The 20,767-nt window shown below is 37.3% G+C and overlaps 3 protein-coding genes across 3 annotated transcripts; 2 read left to right on the forward strand and 1 right to left on the reverse strand.

Moving 5' to 3' along the window:
* Window positions 1-3,997: 3,997 nt before the first annotated feature.
* On the forward strand, window positions 3,998-8,604 carry LOC114383765 (phospho-2-dehydro-3-deoxyheptonate aldolase 1, chloroplastic-like). The gene is made up of 5 exons (XM_028343495.1): window positions 3,998-4,618; window positions 4,859-5,136; window positions 6,610-6,886; window positions 7,002-7,247; window positions 8,134-8,604. Exons 1-5 carry the CDS (start codon window positions 4,088-4,090, stop codon window positions 8,398-8,400), a joined length of 1,599 nt encoding a protein of 532 aa, XP_028199296.1. The 5' UTR covers window positions 3,998-4,087; the 3' UTR covers window positions 8,401-8,604.
* A 2,069-nt stretch (window positions 8,605-10,673) lies between these two features.
* LOC114384139 lies at window positions 10,674-12,160 on the forward strand. The gene is made up of 2 exons (XM_028343801.1): window positions 10,674-11,820; window positions 12,126-12,160. Exons 1-2 carry the CDS (start codon window positions 10,674-10,676, stop codon window positions 12,158-12,160), a joined length of 1,182 nt encoding a protein of 393 aa, XP_028199602.1.
* A 4,721-nt stretch (window positions 12,161-16,881) lies between these two features.
* On the reverse strand, window positions 16,882-20,538 carry LOC114383247 (serine/threonine-protein kinase SAPK2-like). The gene is made up of 9 exons (XM_028342873.1): window positions 20,188-20,538; window positions 19,972-20,046; window positions 18,854-18,955; window positions 18,632-18,685; window positions 18,455-18,547; window positions 18,275-18,367; window positions 18,027-18,131; window positions 17,797-17,895; window positions 16,882-17,473 (listed from the first exon to the last, which is right to left on the reverse strand). Exons 1-9 carry the CDS (start codon window positions 20,305-20,307, stop codon window positions 17,198-17,200), a joined length of 1,017 nt encoding a protein of 338 aa, XP_028198674.1. The 5' UTR covers window positions 20,308-20,538; the 3' UTR covers window positions 16,882-17,197.
* Window positions 20,539-20,767: the final 229 nt, after the last annotated feature.

Here is a 20,767-nt window from a genome sequence, read left to right on the forward strand (position 1 = left end):
AGCAAACAAAGTGTTTAGAAAACAACCAAACTAATTTTGGGTCAATGAATATTGTGGGTGCAGATCTACATGCTTGGATCAATTTGGGGAGGGGGGGATATGGTTGTAAAGGCCTAGGAGACTTTAATTAATTATATGAAGAAGAAAAAAGGTGATAACAGACTAAAGAAGGTTGATAAAGGGGAAATAGGGTCAATGAAAAAGAGGAAAATGGTCAACAAAATCTTCTGCAATAAAGGCAAAAGAAGGAGGGAGCCACATAAGGTGTTGAAAGATACCGTCATAAGGATTATAAAAAAAACTAAACATTTTGATGACAAAGCCCCCAAATGTAAGAAGGTAGAATGTATTTTTTTTAAACTAAATAAAATTTATCAAATTTATTTTCTTGGTTTAAAAAATAATACAAAAGTATTTTAAATTTGATTTGAAAACTATTTCAATTTCATTTTTTACCAAACACATTTTATTTTAAAATTATTAATTTAAAAATTAAAAATTAAACTTATGACCACCTGTCAGACTCTAATTTCGTCCAGGGACTATCATTCACTGATATTTTGATTCTCGCTAGCTGAACTGCGTTGTTCGACACCAATTACCGCACAAGACGAAAGATCGTTCAATGTTTTAATCAAGAATGCGAAAGATACCAAAAAAAGAGGGGCAAAAAGGGTCTTTTTATTGAGTTTCTTGGACCCTAGCTCGCCCAGGCTAGCCTCTGGCTTGCCTGGGCGAGCCAGTTACTTCAGGAGTAAGTCTTAGCTCGCTTGGGCGAGCTGCCATGGTCCCAAGTGCCATTTTTTCTATAAATAGGCATGAAGGGGAGGCTGAGAAGGGGTTCCAGCATTGAGGAGTGAAGAAAATTGAGAGAAATAAGAGAGAAGAAGAAGAAAAGGAAACGAAGCCGAGGCGCTGCCAAATCGCGATCAATCTCTACATCGTTCTTTGTTTGGTGTTCTTTGTGCGACCATCGGTTAGTTTTGTTTTAAGATTTGAATGTGATCTATGCACCCTTAGGGGTCCCCCTTGTTGTTTTGTGCATATTCATCTTCTCCTTCTATCATCAGTAATCTCATTTTTTTTGTAAAATTTAATCTTAACCGATAATTAGTGTCGTAAAGTTGTCTTTTAAAGACATTGAAAGTTAACAAAACCAACACATAACTGATTTTCTCTCCATCAAAGTCACTTGAGATCGTTCAAGGTCCAACGTCTTAACGACCCTCTTTTATTCTTATTTACTAAAAGTGAACCTTTCGAAAGCATAAAAACAATTTGACACACAAACTTTCACGTTTTAAAGAACTACGTAGGTATGAATTCTTCATCGCAACTGAGGATAGGTAGGAGCAAGGGCAACACCCTTGTCGATCCCAAAAAATAAATATAAAAAGATAAAATAAATAATATTGAAGTCACATTTTTGCACACACGATTAAAGGTTGTTGTCCCTTGTAACGGGCGCGTGGAGTGCTAATACCTTCTCTATGCGTAAACAACTCCCGAACCCTTATTTTCAAAATTCGCAGACCTCTTTTTGGTTTTTCTAATGTTTTTCTCAAATAAACGTTGGAAGACACACCCTTTTCTTTCCACCTCGCCCGCCCGTTGAAGGGTAGGTTGCGACAAATAGCGACTCCACTGGGGAGTTGATAAAGAGTTAAGCCATTTGATCAGTGTGCTTTTTTTTATCATGACTTTTTCTTTGTTTAGGCTCCCTTTTCTCTTTTATATTTTGCTTTGTCCATATTTGTATATAACCTTTTGCTGTGATATTGTGTTTGGTGTGTGTCTATCTATCTATTACATCCGTAATTAGAAATATTTGTTTGTTCTGTGCACACATGGCACCTACACCTTTGCACACACATTAAGGTATTAGGCCCTATACCCGGGTTTGTGTGAGACATAGGAAGTGGAGGTTGATCTGTGGTCATGATGGGTCTCCGACTCGCTTGATAACAGTAAAGCCTCATCTAGAGTTTTCCTCTTTTGATGATGCGTTGTAGCTGGTAGTCCTTACTGCCACAATGTTGTTATCAAAGAGGATGATACCTCTAGAAGCCTTTGAAAGTTACATACAACCACCCTTGGGAGTTATCACCGGATAGTGAACTTTCGATCCCTTCCATTAGGATCCTAAACTAGGGACACGGAACAAACTCACTATGTCTTGTTTCTTTGATCTAGTCATGCATATCTTTATAATGTCGTAATAGTATACATCATTCCTGTGTTTACCATTTTATTATGTTTGCACGTGGCATTTTGCATTAAGTCGTTATGTTATCATGCTCATTTGTCTAGCATGTTTATTTGTGTTACCAACCACATACCTTCTGTTGTCATTAGTCATTATGTTCACTCATGCATACTTCCACCATGTCGTTGCCCATGCCTTGCATTCTTTCTCATCGTCAAAGTCCCGAAAGAAGTGTGAAGGTCAGCACCGCTTTCTTAGTTGCATGCATTTGGTTCCATGGTAATAACTGTGAACAAACCATGATGCCTAATGCATTGTGGATAAGAAAGGATGGTCTTTCGGGTGTCTTGTGTCAGTTGATAGATGCGTTTGTCATGCATAGCATAACCATGCCCTGATGCATTCATCATATGTCCTCTATGATAAGGTGTTGAAGTATTGGTTATCAGAATTTTCATTCTCGCAAACATGGGGTTGGACCAAGTGCCATCTTTTAAAAAGATGTTCTATCATGTCAAAGTCAAGAATCTAGAACTAGCCAGTTTGCGAAAATTGGGGCAGTAAATGGATCAAGTTCAACGTCAAGCTTTCAGCAAGGTGATGTGATCCTGACTAGGAGCGGATCACTTGATATAGGTTACAAAGTTTTTTTTGGATGACGCCACTTCTAGAGAAGGAAGATAAGTCAAGTTAGACGTCACAAGGATTACCTTGATAAGTCTGAGATTGGTTCAACAAGGAACCCAGAGAGAAACTCTCACCAAATTTTATGAAAATGCCAAAAGTTTTTTTTATTGAAAACAAAAACCAATACTTATAGTGTATCTGAACAAAATGATAAAAATAGACATGGGCCAAAAAATAGTTTGGGCCAAAAAATTATAAATAAAAAATACAACATATTTATTATGGGCCTTCAAATTAATCTGGACCTTTAACAACAACTAATAGTCTTAATAGTGTCTCTGCTTCTGGGCCTTTATCCTTCTCCACTTGGACCTTTGTCCTTCTCCACTTGGGCCTTTAGCCTGTATTTGGCCAGTTTCAGGATTCTCATCACAAGGCATATGGAAAGATCTGGGATCTGACAATGATAGAAGTGTCCATTGAAGTCATTGCATCTCTCACTCAATACTACGACCAATCACTCAGATGTTTCACTTTTGGGGACTTTCAGTTAGCACCAATCATAGAGGAGTTCGAAGGGATCTTAGGATGTCTGCTAAGGGGAAGGAAGCCATACCTTTTTTTCGAATTCTATTCTTCTATGACAAGAATAACAAAAGTGGTCAAGATCTCGAAACAAGAGTTAGATCGAGTGAAGCAAAATAAGAATGGAGTGACAGAGATACCAAGAAAGTGCTGGGAGGAGAAGACAGAAACTCTTGTACTATTATATAGATAAACAACTATTTTAGTTTAAATTTCAAGGGACTAAATCAAAATAATTTTTTTCTTCTGAAAAACGAATTTAACCTTAAAAATGTTTTATTTATTTATAAAGAACCCGTATTCAGCTGGGTCGTTAACTCCACGCCACGCCGCCTACTCACTACGCCAAAAAAAGGGGGCGATTAGTAGGTAAAGATAACAAAACAAAAACAATTATAAAAAAAAAAGAATCCAAAAACACGAAGCATTAGTAATTTGAGCTTATTGACAACTAGCACAATTCCAACAGTCCCCAAAATACCCTCGAATTGACGAAAACACCCTTCCCCAACTACCACGATCCCAGACGCACACTGACGGCAACAACCCACACTAGAGCCATCTCCTTATAAAACCCTCACCAAACCCTCTTCAGCCACCCCCTCTCACAATCCCTTTGTGACTCCAAACAAAGCCCACACACCAACTTCATTTCCATTTCCATTCACAATGTCAATTTCCTCCACTTCCAACTCCCTCATTCCCCCCAAATCTTTAATCCCCCAATCCCACCCCCTCATTCCCAACATCAGGCCCGGGCTCCGGCCCAAGCCTGGCCCATCCCCTTCCATCCTCGCCGTCCACGCCGCCGAGCCCGCCAAAAACCCCGTCGTCACCGACAAGCCCAAGCCCCAAGCCCAACAATCTCCATCCCCGGCCGCGGCCCGGGCAACCAAATGGGCCGTGGACAGCTGGAAGTCCAAGAAGGCCCTGCAGCTGCCCGAATACCCCAACCAGGAGGATCTCGAGTCCGTCCTCCGCACCCTCGACGCCTTCCCTCCCATCGTCTTCGCTGGCGAGGCCCGGACGCTCGAGGAGCACCTCGCCGAGGCCGCCATGGGAAATGCCTTCCTCCTCCAGGGCGGAGACTGTGCCGAGAGCTTCAAGGAGTTCAATGCCAACAACATCCGTGACACCTTCCGCATCATCCTCCAGATGAGCGTCGTCATGATGTTCGGCGGCCAAATGCCCGTCATCAAGGTAAATGGTAACAAATAGAAACATATTTTTTTATACAATCTTCTCGAATCGAATAAGACCACTATCAAAACTCAGCAAGTTCCATTTGATTCCTCGTGAAATGGACCGGAGGGAGTGATGAAATATCAAAGTGTCAATTTGTTAATGTGTCTATTTTCCATTGTGAATTGACATAAAAGAGGATAAAGTTTGTTTTGTAAGGTGTGAAATGAGAATTTGTGTTGTTGTGTGTTTGTTTAGGTGGGGAGAATGGCGGGGCAATTTGCGAAGCCGAGGTCGGATTCGTTTGAGGAGAAGAACGGCGTGAAGCTTCCGAGTTACAGAGGGGACAACATTAACGGAGACTCCTTTGACGAGAAGTCGAGGATTCCGGATCCGCAGAGGATGATTAGGGCTTATTGCCAAGCCGCGGCGACGCTGAATCTTCTCAGAGCTTTCGCCACCGGTGGTTATGCTGCTATGCAGAGGGTTACTCAGTGGAATTTGGACTTCACGGATCACAGCGAACAGGGAGATAGGTATTTGTTTATTTTATTTATTTGCAATTTGCAATTACAATTTTTTAATTTTTGTTGGAATTGGAACAATACTGCCTCCTTTGAATTTGTTGTTGTTTTCATCGGTTTAAGGTTCCCTGATTTACTTTCTGAGTTTTCGGTTACATGGAATCTAGGTTGGCTTGTAAGCGGAAAAGGGAGTGTATCTAGATTTGGGCTTCTTTCTTTTGGTTTGAGATTTTATGAATAGTAAAGTAGTGTATGGGGGTGTTGGTTGACTTTAATAATAATTAGTATTTATTTTTTGTTGTTGATGTAAATTTTTTATACTGACTCTTGTAAAATTGGGTGACAAGAATGAAGACTCTATAATTATTATTTTTTTGTTTCATATGAGATAAGGTAAAGTGGTGATTGATATTTTGTGATAAGTGGTGATGCATGTGTGGTGGAGGAGGGTATTGGGTGGTTGTTTTTGTTTCTCTATCAAATGGGGACTCGTCCGGGTCGCAATGTTTTGAAAATTTTATGCTAAATCAACACGAGCTACATGAGTTCTTCTCACACAGTGGTATTTGATGATGATAGTTTACTGTTTACTGGTGTTTCTTTCACATATCTTACGTAAGGGAAATTTCATTCGCAATCCCAATTTACTTGTTAACTCTCACTCACTCATATTTGTGAGATGTCATTATTTAAAGTCATATGCGAATCTTGTTTTTTCCGTAATTTTATGTCTCCACTAGTACATACTCGGAAGGCACAACTCTATTATTGCTCTTTACTTTTCTTATGTATTTACCTTTTCGCCCATAAAAAAGACAGCCTGTTTTTGCTTTCTTCTTTTGCTAGGTGATTTGACATTTTACAAGATTATTAGGTTGTGTGAGTAGTTGTGAAGTTGATGTGTATGGACCTAAATTTGATTTGCATTAAAGAACCGAGAGTATACGTATTTCTTAATTTTGTAGTCTTTGACTAAGAGATAAATACCATAGATGGCTGGGTTAAACAAATATCTTTCCAAAACTGTTAGATTTGTATTCATATTTGTGTAGTTGATGTGAATATGCATACACGGAGCTAAAGTTGATGGTGCTTAAAGAGGTGGGGGTGTATGGATTTCCTAATTTTGTGGTATTTAACTCAAATAAATACCATAGATTGCTGGAGTATATTTTTGGAAAATCAGTATTTTTCACCAGAGGACGGTCCCTGATTTCTTTCATGCCCTTTTTTTATTTCAGCATCATGATGTTTACACATTTTTTACACTTTTCCAAGTTTGGGAAAATATATAGTGTTTGGTGTGTGCATTTTTGTTGTTTTATTTAACAGAAGAAGTATAAGAATGATGTTATGAAAATGCCCTTTGATATGAGGAATGTGCCTGCTTACTTTTTTTTACAAGGTCTATAATGTTTTTTTTTAATGGTAGTGTGACTTTAGGTAAATTGTAATTAAACATTTAATCATGTTTTGGTATGGTAGGTACCGAGAGCTTGCTAACCGAGTTGATGAGGCTCTTGGATTCATGGCTGCTGCTGGGCTCACAGTGGACCATCCCATAATGAGAACAACTGAATTCTGGACATCTCATGAGTGCTTATTGTTGCCTTATGAACAATCCCTCACCAGGTTGGATTCAACTTCTGGTCTCTACTATGACTGTTCAGCCCATATGCTCTGGGTTGGGGAACGAACCAGGCAGCTTGATGGTGCCCATGTCGAGTTTCTAAGAGGAGTTGCTAATCCCTTGGGAATTAAGGTTTGGACTTGATTAATTGTTATCATTCTTAAAGTATTTGATTTTCATTCCTTGGCGTGTAAGAGGCTTTAATTTGCATTATTGAAGTTTTGTTATGTTTTTTATGCATTGGCAGGTAAGTGACAAGATGGATCCAAATGAGCTTGTTAGACTCATTGAGATCTTGAATCCCCAAAACAAACCAGGGAGAATAACTGTGATTACGAGGATGGGAGCTGAAAATATGAGGGTGAAGCTTCCACATCTCATCAGGGCAGTGCGCAGAGCAGGGCAAATTGTCACCTGGGTCAGTGATCCTATGCATGGAAACACCATTAAGGCTCCATGTGGTCTTAAAACTCGCCCCTTCGATTTCATCAGGGTATGATTCTCGTGTCTCTTTCTATTTCAATTGGTTATTGGTGGCTGTTGAGTAGCTTTAAATATGTGCATGCTAGGATTGAAATCAGATTTAAGTTATTGTCCTCTTCTCAGAAGAAAATATAATTGTTTCACTCTGTGCTTGTCATAATCTATGGATAAAATAAGTTATCTCTTAAAATTTCTGTTTGAAAGAAGGAAAAACACTGGAAAGAGGTCTTGTTTTTAGAAAACGATGCATGAACATCTCATACTAGTAAACAAAGAGAGACAAATAGAAAAGAGATAAAAATGTAGATGTAGTAGATAATATAATATGAAAAAAAGTTAAAAGAAAAATGATGGATGTGAATAGAATATACTGGCATCTGAACTGAGGGGTCGTCAATGGTGAGTTACCAAACCTGAAGGATATATAATATTTAGAAGCAGGAGTGGTAGGTCGAAAAAGGGCTACTTGAATAAGTAGGTGAAACAGTGGAATAGTCAAGTCATTTTTGGTTCCAAAGACATCATTGTGGAATTGCTTACATTTCTCTATCATTAGGTGGGAGTGGTCGCTTGGGGGCCCATGTGGGTGTTGTTAATGTTCTTATTCTTGTCAGTTGTCAACTAACAGCGAGAAACAATGAAACATGATTGCATTGTCACTTTATTCAGTTTAGTGAGATAACAAAGTATTGAGAAAATCGATCATGTTTTTATTGAGGCCACTAACTTTAATCACTGCACTTAGTGCATGTTTGGATTAAACTTAAGTTTGCAAACTGAGTTTTTTGACAAAATTTTATTGTGCAAACGTACTAGTGAGTTTACTTTCTAAAAATACGTTCAACATTCAAAAGTATTTTTGGAATGGTTAACCAAACATGGTCTTAATTGTACAGGCTGAAGTGAGAGCATTCTTTGATGTGCACGAGCAAGAAGGAAGCCACCCAGGAGGGGTTCATCTAGAGATGACGGGTCAGAATGTGACCGAGTGCATTGGTGGGTCAAGGACGGTCACATTTGATGACTTGAGCTCACGTTACCACACACACTGTGACCCAAGGCTCAATGCTTCACAATCTCTTGAGCTTGCTTTCATCATTGCCGAGCGTTTGAGAAAGAGCAGGATCAGATCGCAGCAACCTCTTGCCCCTCTAGGAGTGTAAAAGTGCCTTCAAAACCAACAAGAGAAAGATATTTTTGTTCTTTTTTTTTTTTGTCCTACATATTTATTATTAATCGATGGTTGTCACTTTGATTTTGTGTTGTGTTTGTATGTGTATACTACCTAGTAATGCGTTTGAACTGGCAAGGACAAGAGTACTTCTATGGATAATAAAGAAACGAAAACGTTTCAATTGCGTTGGCTACTTTCTCTTTGGAAGTATATGATACAACGAATGTGATAGAAGAATCAAATTTTCTCGTATTTTATAGAAGTGAATAAAAATATTTTTCAAAAACAAGATTTTCAGAAATGTTAATTTATGAATAAGAATAAATTTTTTTATTTATATACATGAGAATAAGGATTTTCTATATTAATTAACTGTTGTTAAAATTCTTTTTATGATAATAGATATATTAGTTTTAAGAAGAATTCTATTTCTGTAATTTTATTTTCAGAAAAGTATATTAGACTGCCTTTCTCAGTGCACACGTAAAATTTTCTTTCTAATCAATAATAAAGTCTATCTATCTAATTTTTTTTAATGATTTAAAAAAGAGTCATAATAAGATGAGTGACTTAACTTTTTAGAGGAAAAATATTTACTCCTCTAAAATCTTAAATTTTTAAGTAGAAAAATATTAATAAAATTAACTATTTTTTAAGGACTTAAAGCAAATGCTTTAATGACCTTAAGCATAAGTTATCCATGAAAATAAGATATAACTTATTTCATCATCTCATACATTTGTTTTTCTTTCCTAATTTAGGAGATAGAATAGTTGATTACTCAATCGTTTCTTGATTGTTTTGTCGATTTTTCAAAACATTGCAAGGAAACATTCTTCTATTACATCACATATTGAAACTATAATATAATAATTTGATTTATTATGTCTCGTTGGTAGCAATCTTAGCATAAAGTTTAGTCGAGAGATTTATCACTTCTTAGGATGAGCTTATGAAAAAAGAATTCTCTTTTTTGTCCGTCTTAAAATTTACTTTCTGTTCGGACATCAAAATGTACTTTTTTTAAGGTCTAAAATTATTTAGATGAAAAAATGTGAACGCATTTTAATTTAGTTGTAAAAAAATTACTTAAAAATATATGGAGAGCAAAATAGCTTTATCTTGAATTAGAACATACTCATTGAATGAAATGTTGTCATGGTAAGATATGGTAACTGATCGATCAAAATAGCTTCAATATTTGCTAAGAAACTTTCTTTTGCCTGTTTAATTGATTCAATTGAACTTGTTTTTATTTTTCTCCAAAACATCAAATCAATCATAGGCATAAAAGGATGTGATTCTTCCTGGTTCCTGCACTAAAATATGGTTCACACCGAACTCTTGATGTGTTCCAGACTATTATCCTTGACAATTTTTTGACATATTTTTCAGAGTTGTTGGTGCAGATACTGTTTGTTTTCATATCATCTGCTTTGTTAATATAGTGATCTTGACTCGAAATTTTAGGAAATTATATTGAAATCCCTTGTACTTTGGGAAATTACAGTAAATCGTGAAAGAGTTTTAAAAAGGAGTAAAATGAAAATAAGGTGAGATCTATACTTTTATCTTCTACTTTGATTTAAAACTTTCATTCATTTCATTTCACTCTACCAAACACACGCCTACAAATCCTCCCTTCAATTGTCTGTTAGACTTGGTGACCTGAATACTTGGCCTAACCTGAAAAGCTCAATGTGTGACTAATATAATTTAGTGAGAAAGTATATATGGGAAGACCTTTAATGCTTTATTTTGAGCTTGAATTTTAATCTGTACAAACTATAGTAGTGTTAAATTTGCTCTTTGTATTTCTCTTGTACCAATTTTCAATATAGTAAATTGCTTTTCTTCTGGCACTGATATTTTCCTTCGAGGGTTTTCCAAGTTTAATATTATTATATATGTGATTATTCTTCGTTCTTTATCACATTATTTCTTAGCAGAAGCTCACTCTTCGGTTAGAAATCTGTTAGTTAGTTAGAAAAGATGTTGGAATTAGTTTCAAATGTAACTAACCAAAGCAGTAGCGTTTCTCTTTCCTCTGCAACTCTGCAGCAGATATAAATACGTAATAAATGCATCAATAAAGCATCATGCAGTTTTGGTCATCTTTACGTACTTTACGTTTTCGTTCTCTCTCTATGGCACAATACGTTTCTTAATATGGTATCAGAGCTCTTCTTGTGAAGAGTTCTGCTGTGCCACCCTTCTTCTCTTTCACCCGCCATTTTTGCATCTTTCTTTTACTTCCTCACCATGAACAAGTCACTACTAAATGCAGAAAACTATCTTTATCTACACCCAAGTGAAAACCCAGCCGTCGGACTGGTTTCTCCAGTTTTAGATTCCAACAATTATCATTCATGGAGTAGGTCCATGATAACGGCGTTAAGCGCCAAGAACAAAGTAGAGTTTGTGAACGGAAAAGCACCCGAGCCATTGAAGTCTGATAGAACCTATGGGGCGTGGAGTCGCTGCAACAACATGGTGGTGTCTTGGTTGGTCCATTCAGTATCCATCTCCATTAGACAAAGTATCTTGTGGATGGACAGAGCAGAAGAAATCTGGAATGACTTGAAATCAAGGTACGCACAAGGGGACCTTCTGAGAGTATCTGAACTCCAACAAGAAGCTTCGTCCATCAAGCAAGGATCCCTTTCGGTAACAGAGTACTTCACGAAGCTGCGGGTCATATGGGACGAGATCGAAAACTTCAGACCCGATCCCATATGCGCATGCACTGTCAAATGTACTTGCTTGGTACTCACCACCATTGCTCAACGAAAGAGAGAAGATCGTGCTATGCAGTTTCTGCGAGGGCTGAATGAGCAGTATAATAATATACGTTCTCATGTGCTGCTCATGGATCCAATACCTACCATACCTAAAATTTTTTCGTACATGGCACAGCAGGAGAGACAACTTACAGGTAACAACTCTATATCAAATTTCCATCTCGAATCTAAAGAAGGATCTTCCATTAACGCTGTCAAAAGTGTCTGTGAATTCTGTGGACGTATTGGTCACAATGAAAGCGTTTGTTACAAGAAAAACGGTCTACCTCCTAATTACGATGGGAAAGGCAAAGGATATAACACGCGAAAAACATGCACCTACTGTGGGAAGCTTGGGCACACAATCGAAGTTTGTTACAAGAAACACGGGTATCCCCTAGGCTTTAAATTCAACAATGGCAGAACCATAGTTAAAAATGTAGTGGCAGCAGATGGAAAAGTCACAGATGACCAAAAGCTATCTCAAGAATCTCAAGAACTGGTTCACTTTTCACCAGAGCAATACAAGGCACTGCTAGCCTTAATACAACAGTCGTCGGCCGGGAACTCAGCATCCATTAAACCTCAGGTTGCCTCTATTTCATCTTGTACCAATAACGACACAACAGGTATAATTTTGTCTTGCGAAAAAGCCAATTCTAACTCCTGGATCTTAGATTCAGGAGCCACATATCATGTTTCTTCTTCTCTAACAAATTTTCATTCATATCATCAAATTAACCCCATCACGGTTAAACTACCAAATGGTCACCTTGTCCATGCCACCCACTTAGGAACAGTACAACTTTCCACGTTATTACCCTACATGATGTCCTATATGTGCCAGCCTTTACTTTCAACTTAATATCCATATCAAAACTTGTCATCTACTAATTGTAAATTGATTTTTTCATCAAATATTTGTATTCTACAGGATATGACTACCAAGGTGAGGATTGGTACAGCTGAAGTGAGTTGCGGCCTTTATCAATTCACCCCCGAAACATCAAAAGCACATACCATATGCTCCACCATTACACACCCAAAGTGTAGAGTTCTTCCTGTAAATCTGTGGCACTTTCGCATGGGTCACCCCTCTCTAGAAAGATTACAAGCTATGCAATCCTGCTACCCTTTTTTGAATAACACCAAGAACTTCATATGTAATACTTGCCATTATGCAAAGCATAAGAGATTACCCTTCCCTTCTAGCACGTCTCATGCATCAAACAAATTTGAGCTTTTACATATTGACATTTGGGGGCCATGCTCCAAAACATCTATGCATGGACATCGATATTTCGTAACTATCATAGACGATTTTTCCCGATATACATGGACTCATCTCATGCAAACAAAAGCCGAAACACGTAAAATTGTTACTGATTTTGTTGCATATGTTGAAACTCAATTTGATAGTAGAGTTAAAATTTTACGAAGCGATAATGGTGCCGAATTCCTCATGAATGATTTTTATGCTCGCAAAGGCATTATTCACCAAACCACTTGTGTCGAAACACCTGAGCAGAATGGTATTGCCGAGAGAAAGCACCAGCATCTCTTAAATGTCACACGAGCACTTTTATATCAAGCACAACTCCCACTTCATTTTTGGTGTTTTGCATTACTCCATGCTACATACCTCATAAATCGTATACCCACTCCGTTTTTGAAAAATATATCTCCTTATGAGAAACTATATGCACAACCCTGCGATATTTCTGATATCCGTGTCTTTGGGTGGTTATGTTACATTAGTACACTCCAGAATCATCGACAGAAACTTGACCCCCGTGCTCATCCTTGCATATTTCTTGGTTTTAAACCCCATACAAAAGGGTATCTCGTTTATAATCTTCACTCTCATAACATAACTGCTTCTCGTAATATTATTTTTTATGAGAATCACTTTCCCATACTACATGAACCTCACCAAACCGATAATACTCTTACTCATATCTCGCCTATTCCTTTCTCTAACAACACCCCAGTATACCCAGTCAACCCTAATGATACTACCCAAACCACGATATCACCTATCAACTCCTCTACTTCTACACAAGACAACTCATCTCCCACATCCCCTTATACATCCACACCCAGCTTACGCCGTTCTACGTGAACAAGACATCCGCCCACATATTTACAAGACTTTCATCGCGCTCTCACTTCACATGCTGATACTTCCTCCACCAAGGTTAGGTATCCCCTTCATTCTGTCTTATCTTATTCCAGATTGTCTCACTCTCATAAACACTTTATCATGTCTATAACCACCGTAGCTGAACCCCGTTCATATGTTGAGGCTTCTAGCCATGATTGTTGGATTAAAGCCATGCAGGTCGAGTTAAAAGCTCTCCAACAGAACCACACTTGGATTCTCACTCCCCTTCCCCCACACAAAAAGGCCATTGGATGTCGCTGGGTTTATAAAGTCAAGCATAATGCGGATGGAACCATTGAAAGATACAAAGCGCGCCTCGTTGCCAAAGGGTACACTCAACAGGAAGGCTTAGATTATCTCGATACTTTTTCCCCCGTGGCCAAGCTCACCACTGTACGCATGCTTCTAGCTCTTGCTGCTCTTCGTAAATGGCACCTTAGACAACTCGACGTCAACAATGCTTTCCTTCACGGGGATCTCAATGAAGAAGTCTATATGAAACCACCACCTGGATTGATTATGGATAACCGCAACCTCGTTTGTCGTCTTCAGCGCTCCCTTTATGGACTTAAGCAAGCAAGTAGGCAATGGTTCACACGGCTTTCCTCGTTCCTTCTCTCCCAAGGCTTTTGTCAATCTTCAGCTGACCACTCACTTTTCTTATACTCTCACATTGATAACACTGTAACAGCTATCCTTATTTATGTTGATGATATCATCTTAGCAGGAGACAATCTTGAGTATATTACCCATGTTACCAAGCTTCTTGATCAAACCTTCAGCATTAAGGACCTTGGTCTTCTGAAATTCTTCCTCGGTCTCGAGGTTGCTCGTATAAGTCACGGCATTCACTTATGCCAGCGTAAATATGTTCTAGACATTCTCTCAGGCTCAGGCATGCTTAGTTCCCGACCTGCCTCTACTCCCATGGAATACTCTACCAGGTTAAGTGCCTCCATGGGCACGCCATTATCCAAAACTTCTGCTTCTTCTTACAGACGTTTAATCGGACGCCTCATATATCTCACGAACACCCGACCCGATATTGCTCATGCAGTTCAACAGCTCAGTCAGTATATGGCAAACCCAACTAATGTGCATTCTCAAGTTGCCTTTCGAATCTTACGATACCTCAAAGGTTCTCCTGGCTCCGGCATTTTCTTTGCTTCTCATGGTAAGCTCACTCTTAAAGCGTTCAGTGACTCCGATTGGGCAGGCTGCCGCGACACATGACGCTCCATCACTGGATTTTCCGTTTACCTGGGTGATTCTCTCGTTTCGTGGCTATCCAAAAAGCAACCCACGGTGTCACGCAGTTCCTCTGAGGCAGAGTATCGGGCCTTGGCTTCCACTACATGTGAGCTTCAATGGTTAAGCTATCTTCTTCATGACTTCCGGGTACCCTTTCTTCAACCTGCAACACTCTACTGCGACAACCAATCCGCCATTCAAATAGCTTCCAATCCAGTTTTTCACGAACGTACCAAACACATCGAGATCGACTGTCATATCGTGCGCGACAAAGTAAACGCAAGCTTGCTAAAACTACTTCCCGTTTCCTCTTCAATGCAGCTTGCGGACATCTTCACAAAGCTCCTCACTCCTGCTATCTTTCAAGGCTTATGTTCCAAGCTGGGAATGATGAATATCCATTCCCAGCTTGAGGGGGGGGGGGGGGGTCTTAGCAGAAGCTCACTCTTCGGTTAGAAATTTGTTAGTTAGTTAGAAAAGGTGTTAGAATTAGTTTCAAATGTAACTAACCAAAGTAGTAGGGTTTCTCTTTCCTCTGCAACTCTGCAGCAGATATAAATACGTAATAAATGCATCAATAAAGCATCATGCAGTTTTAGTCATCTTTACGTACTTTACGTTTTCGTTCTCTCTCTATGACACAATACGTTTCTTAATATTATTCCTAACATTTTTCATTTTTGAGACTGCACCCAATCTTACAACTTTCTGTAAAAGGTTCCATGCATACAACAGGTGACCTATATGATATACACATAGAAGGGGCAGGTGACCTATTAGTACGTGCAATGTTTTGGACTTGGACTTCAATTTTGGCTAATTGTCAAGGACTCAATAATATAAGCATAGTGTTTATTGAGTTAAACAATCCTATTGTGCCTGCACAACAAATATGTTTTGCTTTGTTCCTAATAGCCTAAGCAAATATTGAGGCATAACAGTTGGAATTCCTCGGTGTTTCGAAATTGAGGGTGCCAATGTACTTAACACGAGGACAATATCTAGGGAGCAATTTTTAGTAAACGAGAAGAACTGAAATCATTAAATTAAAGTTATGAAAAGTTTTACATAATTTTCTTTGTCGGCTCCAGTGAATGCTTTTAAATAACAGGTTTCTGGGTTGTTATGAGCAGAAAAAAAATTCAAAACCTAACTCTTAGTTTTTTTATTTTTTTAAAAATGTTTTTAAATAGTGACGAAAATTATAAACACAAAAGAGCAAAATAAAGTTACGTACTAACTATTGGCTTACATAAACTGTTGGCTTTCTTAGTGATTCCACAAGGGACAAATGTTTGTTTGGCAGGGATAACATAAAAAAAAAAAAAAAGTGTCGGCAATGTTGATTGATTCCGTACGGTACAAATGTTTTGATTCAATGTGCCAAAAATAGCTTATAGAACTTCAAAACAGGAATCTTCGTGTAACTTAGCTCCTCAGAATTGAAGAGTCAATTGTTACATTAAGAACCCGGTCCCACAAGTGGCCAGCAGCATGCTCATGGCTAAATTATAACAGAATAATTTGCAACGCTCATTTCTTTCTAAGTTTTGAATAAATATAACATTACTAGATCAAAAAAATGAAGCTGTAGATATGGATCGAAAAAACACATGTAACTTAATTGATGTGATTAAGTTGATAACATAAATTAAGTTTTTTTTAGAAGAATTTGAGATCAATTCTTACAAAATATATTCTCTAAAAGGTATAAGTATGTTTGGTAGAGTAGAATAAAATAAAATGAAAACGAATTGAGATTACTAGATCACAAAATAAAGTTATAAATATGAATTGAAAAGAAGACATGTAACTTAATTGATGTGATTTAATTGACAACATAAATTGGGTTGTTAGAGAAGACTTTGAGATCAATTTTTATAAGTATGTTTGAAAGAGTGAAATGAAAACGAATTAATATGAAAATTTTGAATTAAAATATAATATAAAAGTGTGGGTTCTGACTTGTTTTATTATTCATTTCACTCATTTTTATCTCTTTCATTGCAAACAAACAAAATCTAAGATCGAATTGAAAGATTAATCATATAACTGTCTGAAAGATCAAAACACCTAATTACAATAGTTTTTTTTGTTGTTGTTAAAAGGATAAATGCAAATATACTGATAAATCCTACATAATGAGGGGGACGTCATGGTTGAGGGCAAAGCCTCCAACCAAGGAGAGCTATGCTTGCTCAATTCCCACTCTACAATATAAAAAAAAATCCACTACCAAAGGTCTACTTACTTCCCATATCTCAGTTTCCCAGGATGCAAAAGTGGAACCTGCCACAACTTGCTTTATTTAATATTCTCATCTTTGGAACATGTGGTGTTACTTCTCTAGGAAAACGGCACATGGTTTTGGAAGTTCCTAAATCTGAGGACATCCACATGTGTGATGGGGGAGAGGGCAAAATGAACATAAGGAAACAAAACCTTCAAATGTCAAAACTAATAAATAACAAGCCATACAAATGGGGCTACTGATCTTAATTGAAAATTAAGTTAACCATCAAGGAATTTTAGCCCCTACAGAAAAATCTATTTACATTTTCACAGCTAACTCAGCTTGTTCATGTACACACTTAAATAGGACACACAAATTCACCACTTGTTTGTAGATCTTCAAGATCTTCATCAGCATCCAAGTCATCTAGGTCCATGCTGCCCCCAATAAGAAGGCCTCCAACCTTGGGAACATTAAGAGATTTTCTTGCCTCTTGTATAATAGACAGGACTTCCTCAACACTTTGTGATGGATTATTTACATCATTCATTTGCCAGCTTCCACCTTCCATCTGTTCTATGGGCAAGTTCCTTAAAAACCATGGATGGTTTTTGATTTCTGGTATTTTTATTCTCTGCAAAATGCCATAAATGGTTCAATACAATGGGAAAGGAAGCTACATACATTTCAATAGAAGATTCACAACAAGATGCCAAAGATGGTGTAAAGAATAATAAGCATCGCTAGAAGTGTGCCCAAAACACACAAACTACACATACTTGAAGCCAAAACATGCACTGGTGAGAGAATAACAGAACTTTTAAGTTACTTGAGAATAAATATGAAGATTATTTTTATAGAAACAGTGTGCTCCAGAATTTAAGCAATTAAATCTTCTATCTAGTAGGAATTTATAGATGTAGAAAACAATTAGATTTTAGAAATCAAATCAATTACCTTTTCAGGACTTGCCACAAATATTTGTGATAGAAGATGTCTACATTCCATGGAAACTCGTACATAATCGGGGACCGAGTACTGGACACTAAGTATCTTCTGTAATAAGCCACAAAGGGTCCAATTGAAACACCATGTCAGAAAATGTGCAACTAAACAACTAACTCTTATTTCTAGAGTTCATATTGTTTAAGGATTCAATAAGTTTGCAGTTATCACTTATCGCTTACACCAATGGTTTTTTTGAAGTTTCTTGGATCTTCAGGGTCTTCAAAAGGATAAGCCCCAACTAACATCACATATAAGGTGACTCCACAAGACCAAACATCTGCAACCTATAGCTTGCAATGAAAACATAGTTAGAAAAGACAAAAACATCAAACAGAACACAAAAAGGACCGCATGTATCCAAGTAGTAAAAAAAAATGAAACCATGACCAAGACCAAGAATAAGCAATTGGGAAGAATAAGACCTTACCTTTCCATCATATTCTTTCCTTGTAAGAACCTCAGGTGCAATGTAAGCTGGAGTTCCTACCGTAGACTTAGGTTGTGAATGCAATACTGATGACTAAAAGACAAGATATGAACAAATTAACATCACTTGAAGAAGGTGGATTCATCTAGTGGAGTAATCCTTGTTAACATTATATACTACCTTTGAGTAACCAAAGTCACAAATTTTGACTCGTGGTGCAGTGCTTCCATCTAAAAGTGTGTTTTCAAGCTTCAGATCTCTATGACAAATTTGCTGCATAGACATTCCTTTAACTATCAATATCTATACATTGTGAAGGAACATGATTCATGGTACATGTTAGGCTTAGTTTCGTACCATTGAATGACAGTAACTGACTCCTGATACCAATTGCTGAAAGAAAAATCTTGCCTGTTGAAAAGTAACAAGTCTTAAGGACCAAAGTTTCTGAATGAAATAATGCATATACTAAACAGGACCAAATTAACCAAATGTGGACTAAGTTCAAACTTTTGGGCTTCATCAAATGGAACCTGTACAAGAAGATAAAATCAAATAGTATCTTACTTTCTATATTACCTCATCCTCACTGAATCTACCAGCATTGCATATCCTCTCAAAGAGTTCTCCTCCAGAAGCATACTCCATTACTATGGCTAAATGAGTTGGGGTCAACAGAACCTGCAAGTAGAGTCATCAAAGCTCACACAAAAGGATACTTTTCCTTCTTTTGAAACTGGTTGGAATATTATTCCAATGGAAGTGTGTTTGCATTGAAAAAATAAATAGTACATGGTTCATCATATATAAAATTAAAATTTATTCAAAGGGAAGAACAGAACACTACCACTACCACCCACAAAGCACAGGGAAAGGAGAAAATAGAGAAATTAGTGAAAAATGAAATATAAGAAGGAATTTCATGAATGGTTTTTTCTAATTGCACCGTCTAAACAAAAAAAAAACATCATGAGAAAAAAAAATATTTTGATAAATTCATCCGAATAAGTTTGATGCGGGGACCTTTGTATTATTCTAAGTTCAATTCTGATTCTCAACCCACTTCAGTAAAGGGTAGAATAACAAAATAGGAGACCAAAATATAAAAGTAGATCAATATTCAAAGTCATAATGAGTGTTCCCAAAGCTAACTCCCAAGTTCCCATCTTTCATGACAGTGGTAAGTACTTTCCACCAACACCACACACATTCTCTGCATCTCACATTTGACATTTCACATGTTCATCTTTGTTTTTTGGGCAATATCCACATGCTCATGTATTACCAATAAGAAAAATTGGCAAAGAAATATTTCGCAATAAAAAAATAGACAGATTCGAGGTTTTAAAAGGGTTTGCAACTGCCACAAATTCAAGGTTTTTTTAGGGTTCGAAACCGCAATTATGAATACATTTGTCTGTAATTTCCCGCAATATCAAGAAACATAACAAAATCATGATCGCAACTGTAATTTAAAAACCTTGGACCGTAAATTAAACAAAGAAGGCTTAAAAAAATTACATCTAAATATTAGATGAGCATATAAGCACGGATTAACATAACAGAAAGGCGGTCCAAATAGTAGGAGTCTTGAAGACCAAAAACGAATCTACTATTTTGCAGAATTTTATCATTTAGCTGAAAATAAAAGACATCCTTTTACTCATTATTAGGAGCATGAGTTTACTTTTACTAACCTCTTTGAATCTAATAATATTGGGGTGCTTCAATGATCTGTGGTTCATGATTTCCCTCTGGACATGCTCGTCAATCTGCAGCACATATTTCCACAGTAAACCACAAACAAAATCACACACTCAAACCATTACAAACCCAGATAAATAACAAATAATTACCAACAAAGAAAAAGAAAATGAAACTGAAATTGAAAAGGTAAAGAAGATGAAGAACACCTTCTGGCCTCTCTCAATAAACTTGACAGCAAAAAGCTCATTGGTGCAGTTGTCTCTAACAAGCTTGGCCACAGCAAAATTTCCAGAACCAATATCTTTGAGGATCTCATAGCCCTCCATGTTTGAGTGTATTTTTTTTTTTCTCTCCAATTTCACTGCAATTCTACTACACACCCGTGTGTTGTTTTTTTGACATAAAAGGAATGAAAAGCTGAACTCAAAGTGAATGTCTTATTCCTATGAGACAAAAAAGCAGGTTCTCGGGGAGGGTTGTGAACATGTCCTCAAAGTCTTAACAAAGACGCAAGCCACAGCCTTTGACTCGAGTATGAATGTTGCTGTCGACAAACAGAGAGTGGCAAATAGGAAAAAAAGAAAAAAGAAATGCACCCAGAAACATATGTGAATAATGAAACCGATAACATTTGACACGTGAAAACAAGAAACAACATACTGCAACTCAATTTTTAAGTAATTTTGCACTCCAATAATGCACACAGAAACATGTAAATACAATAATTATTTACCATAAATGAAATTGCTTTTAATTACACAAAAAAAAAATGAAAACAAGAGAAAT

The sequence above is a fragment of the Glycine soja genome, chromosome 14 (assembly GCF_004193775.1).
Source record: "Glycine soja cultivar W05 chromosome 14, ASM419377v2, whole genome shotgun sequence".
NCBI lineage: Eukaryota > Viridiplantae > Streptophyta > Magnoliopsida > Fabales > Fabaceae > Glycine > Glycine soja.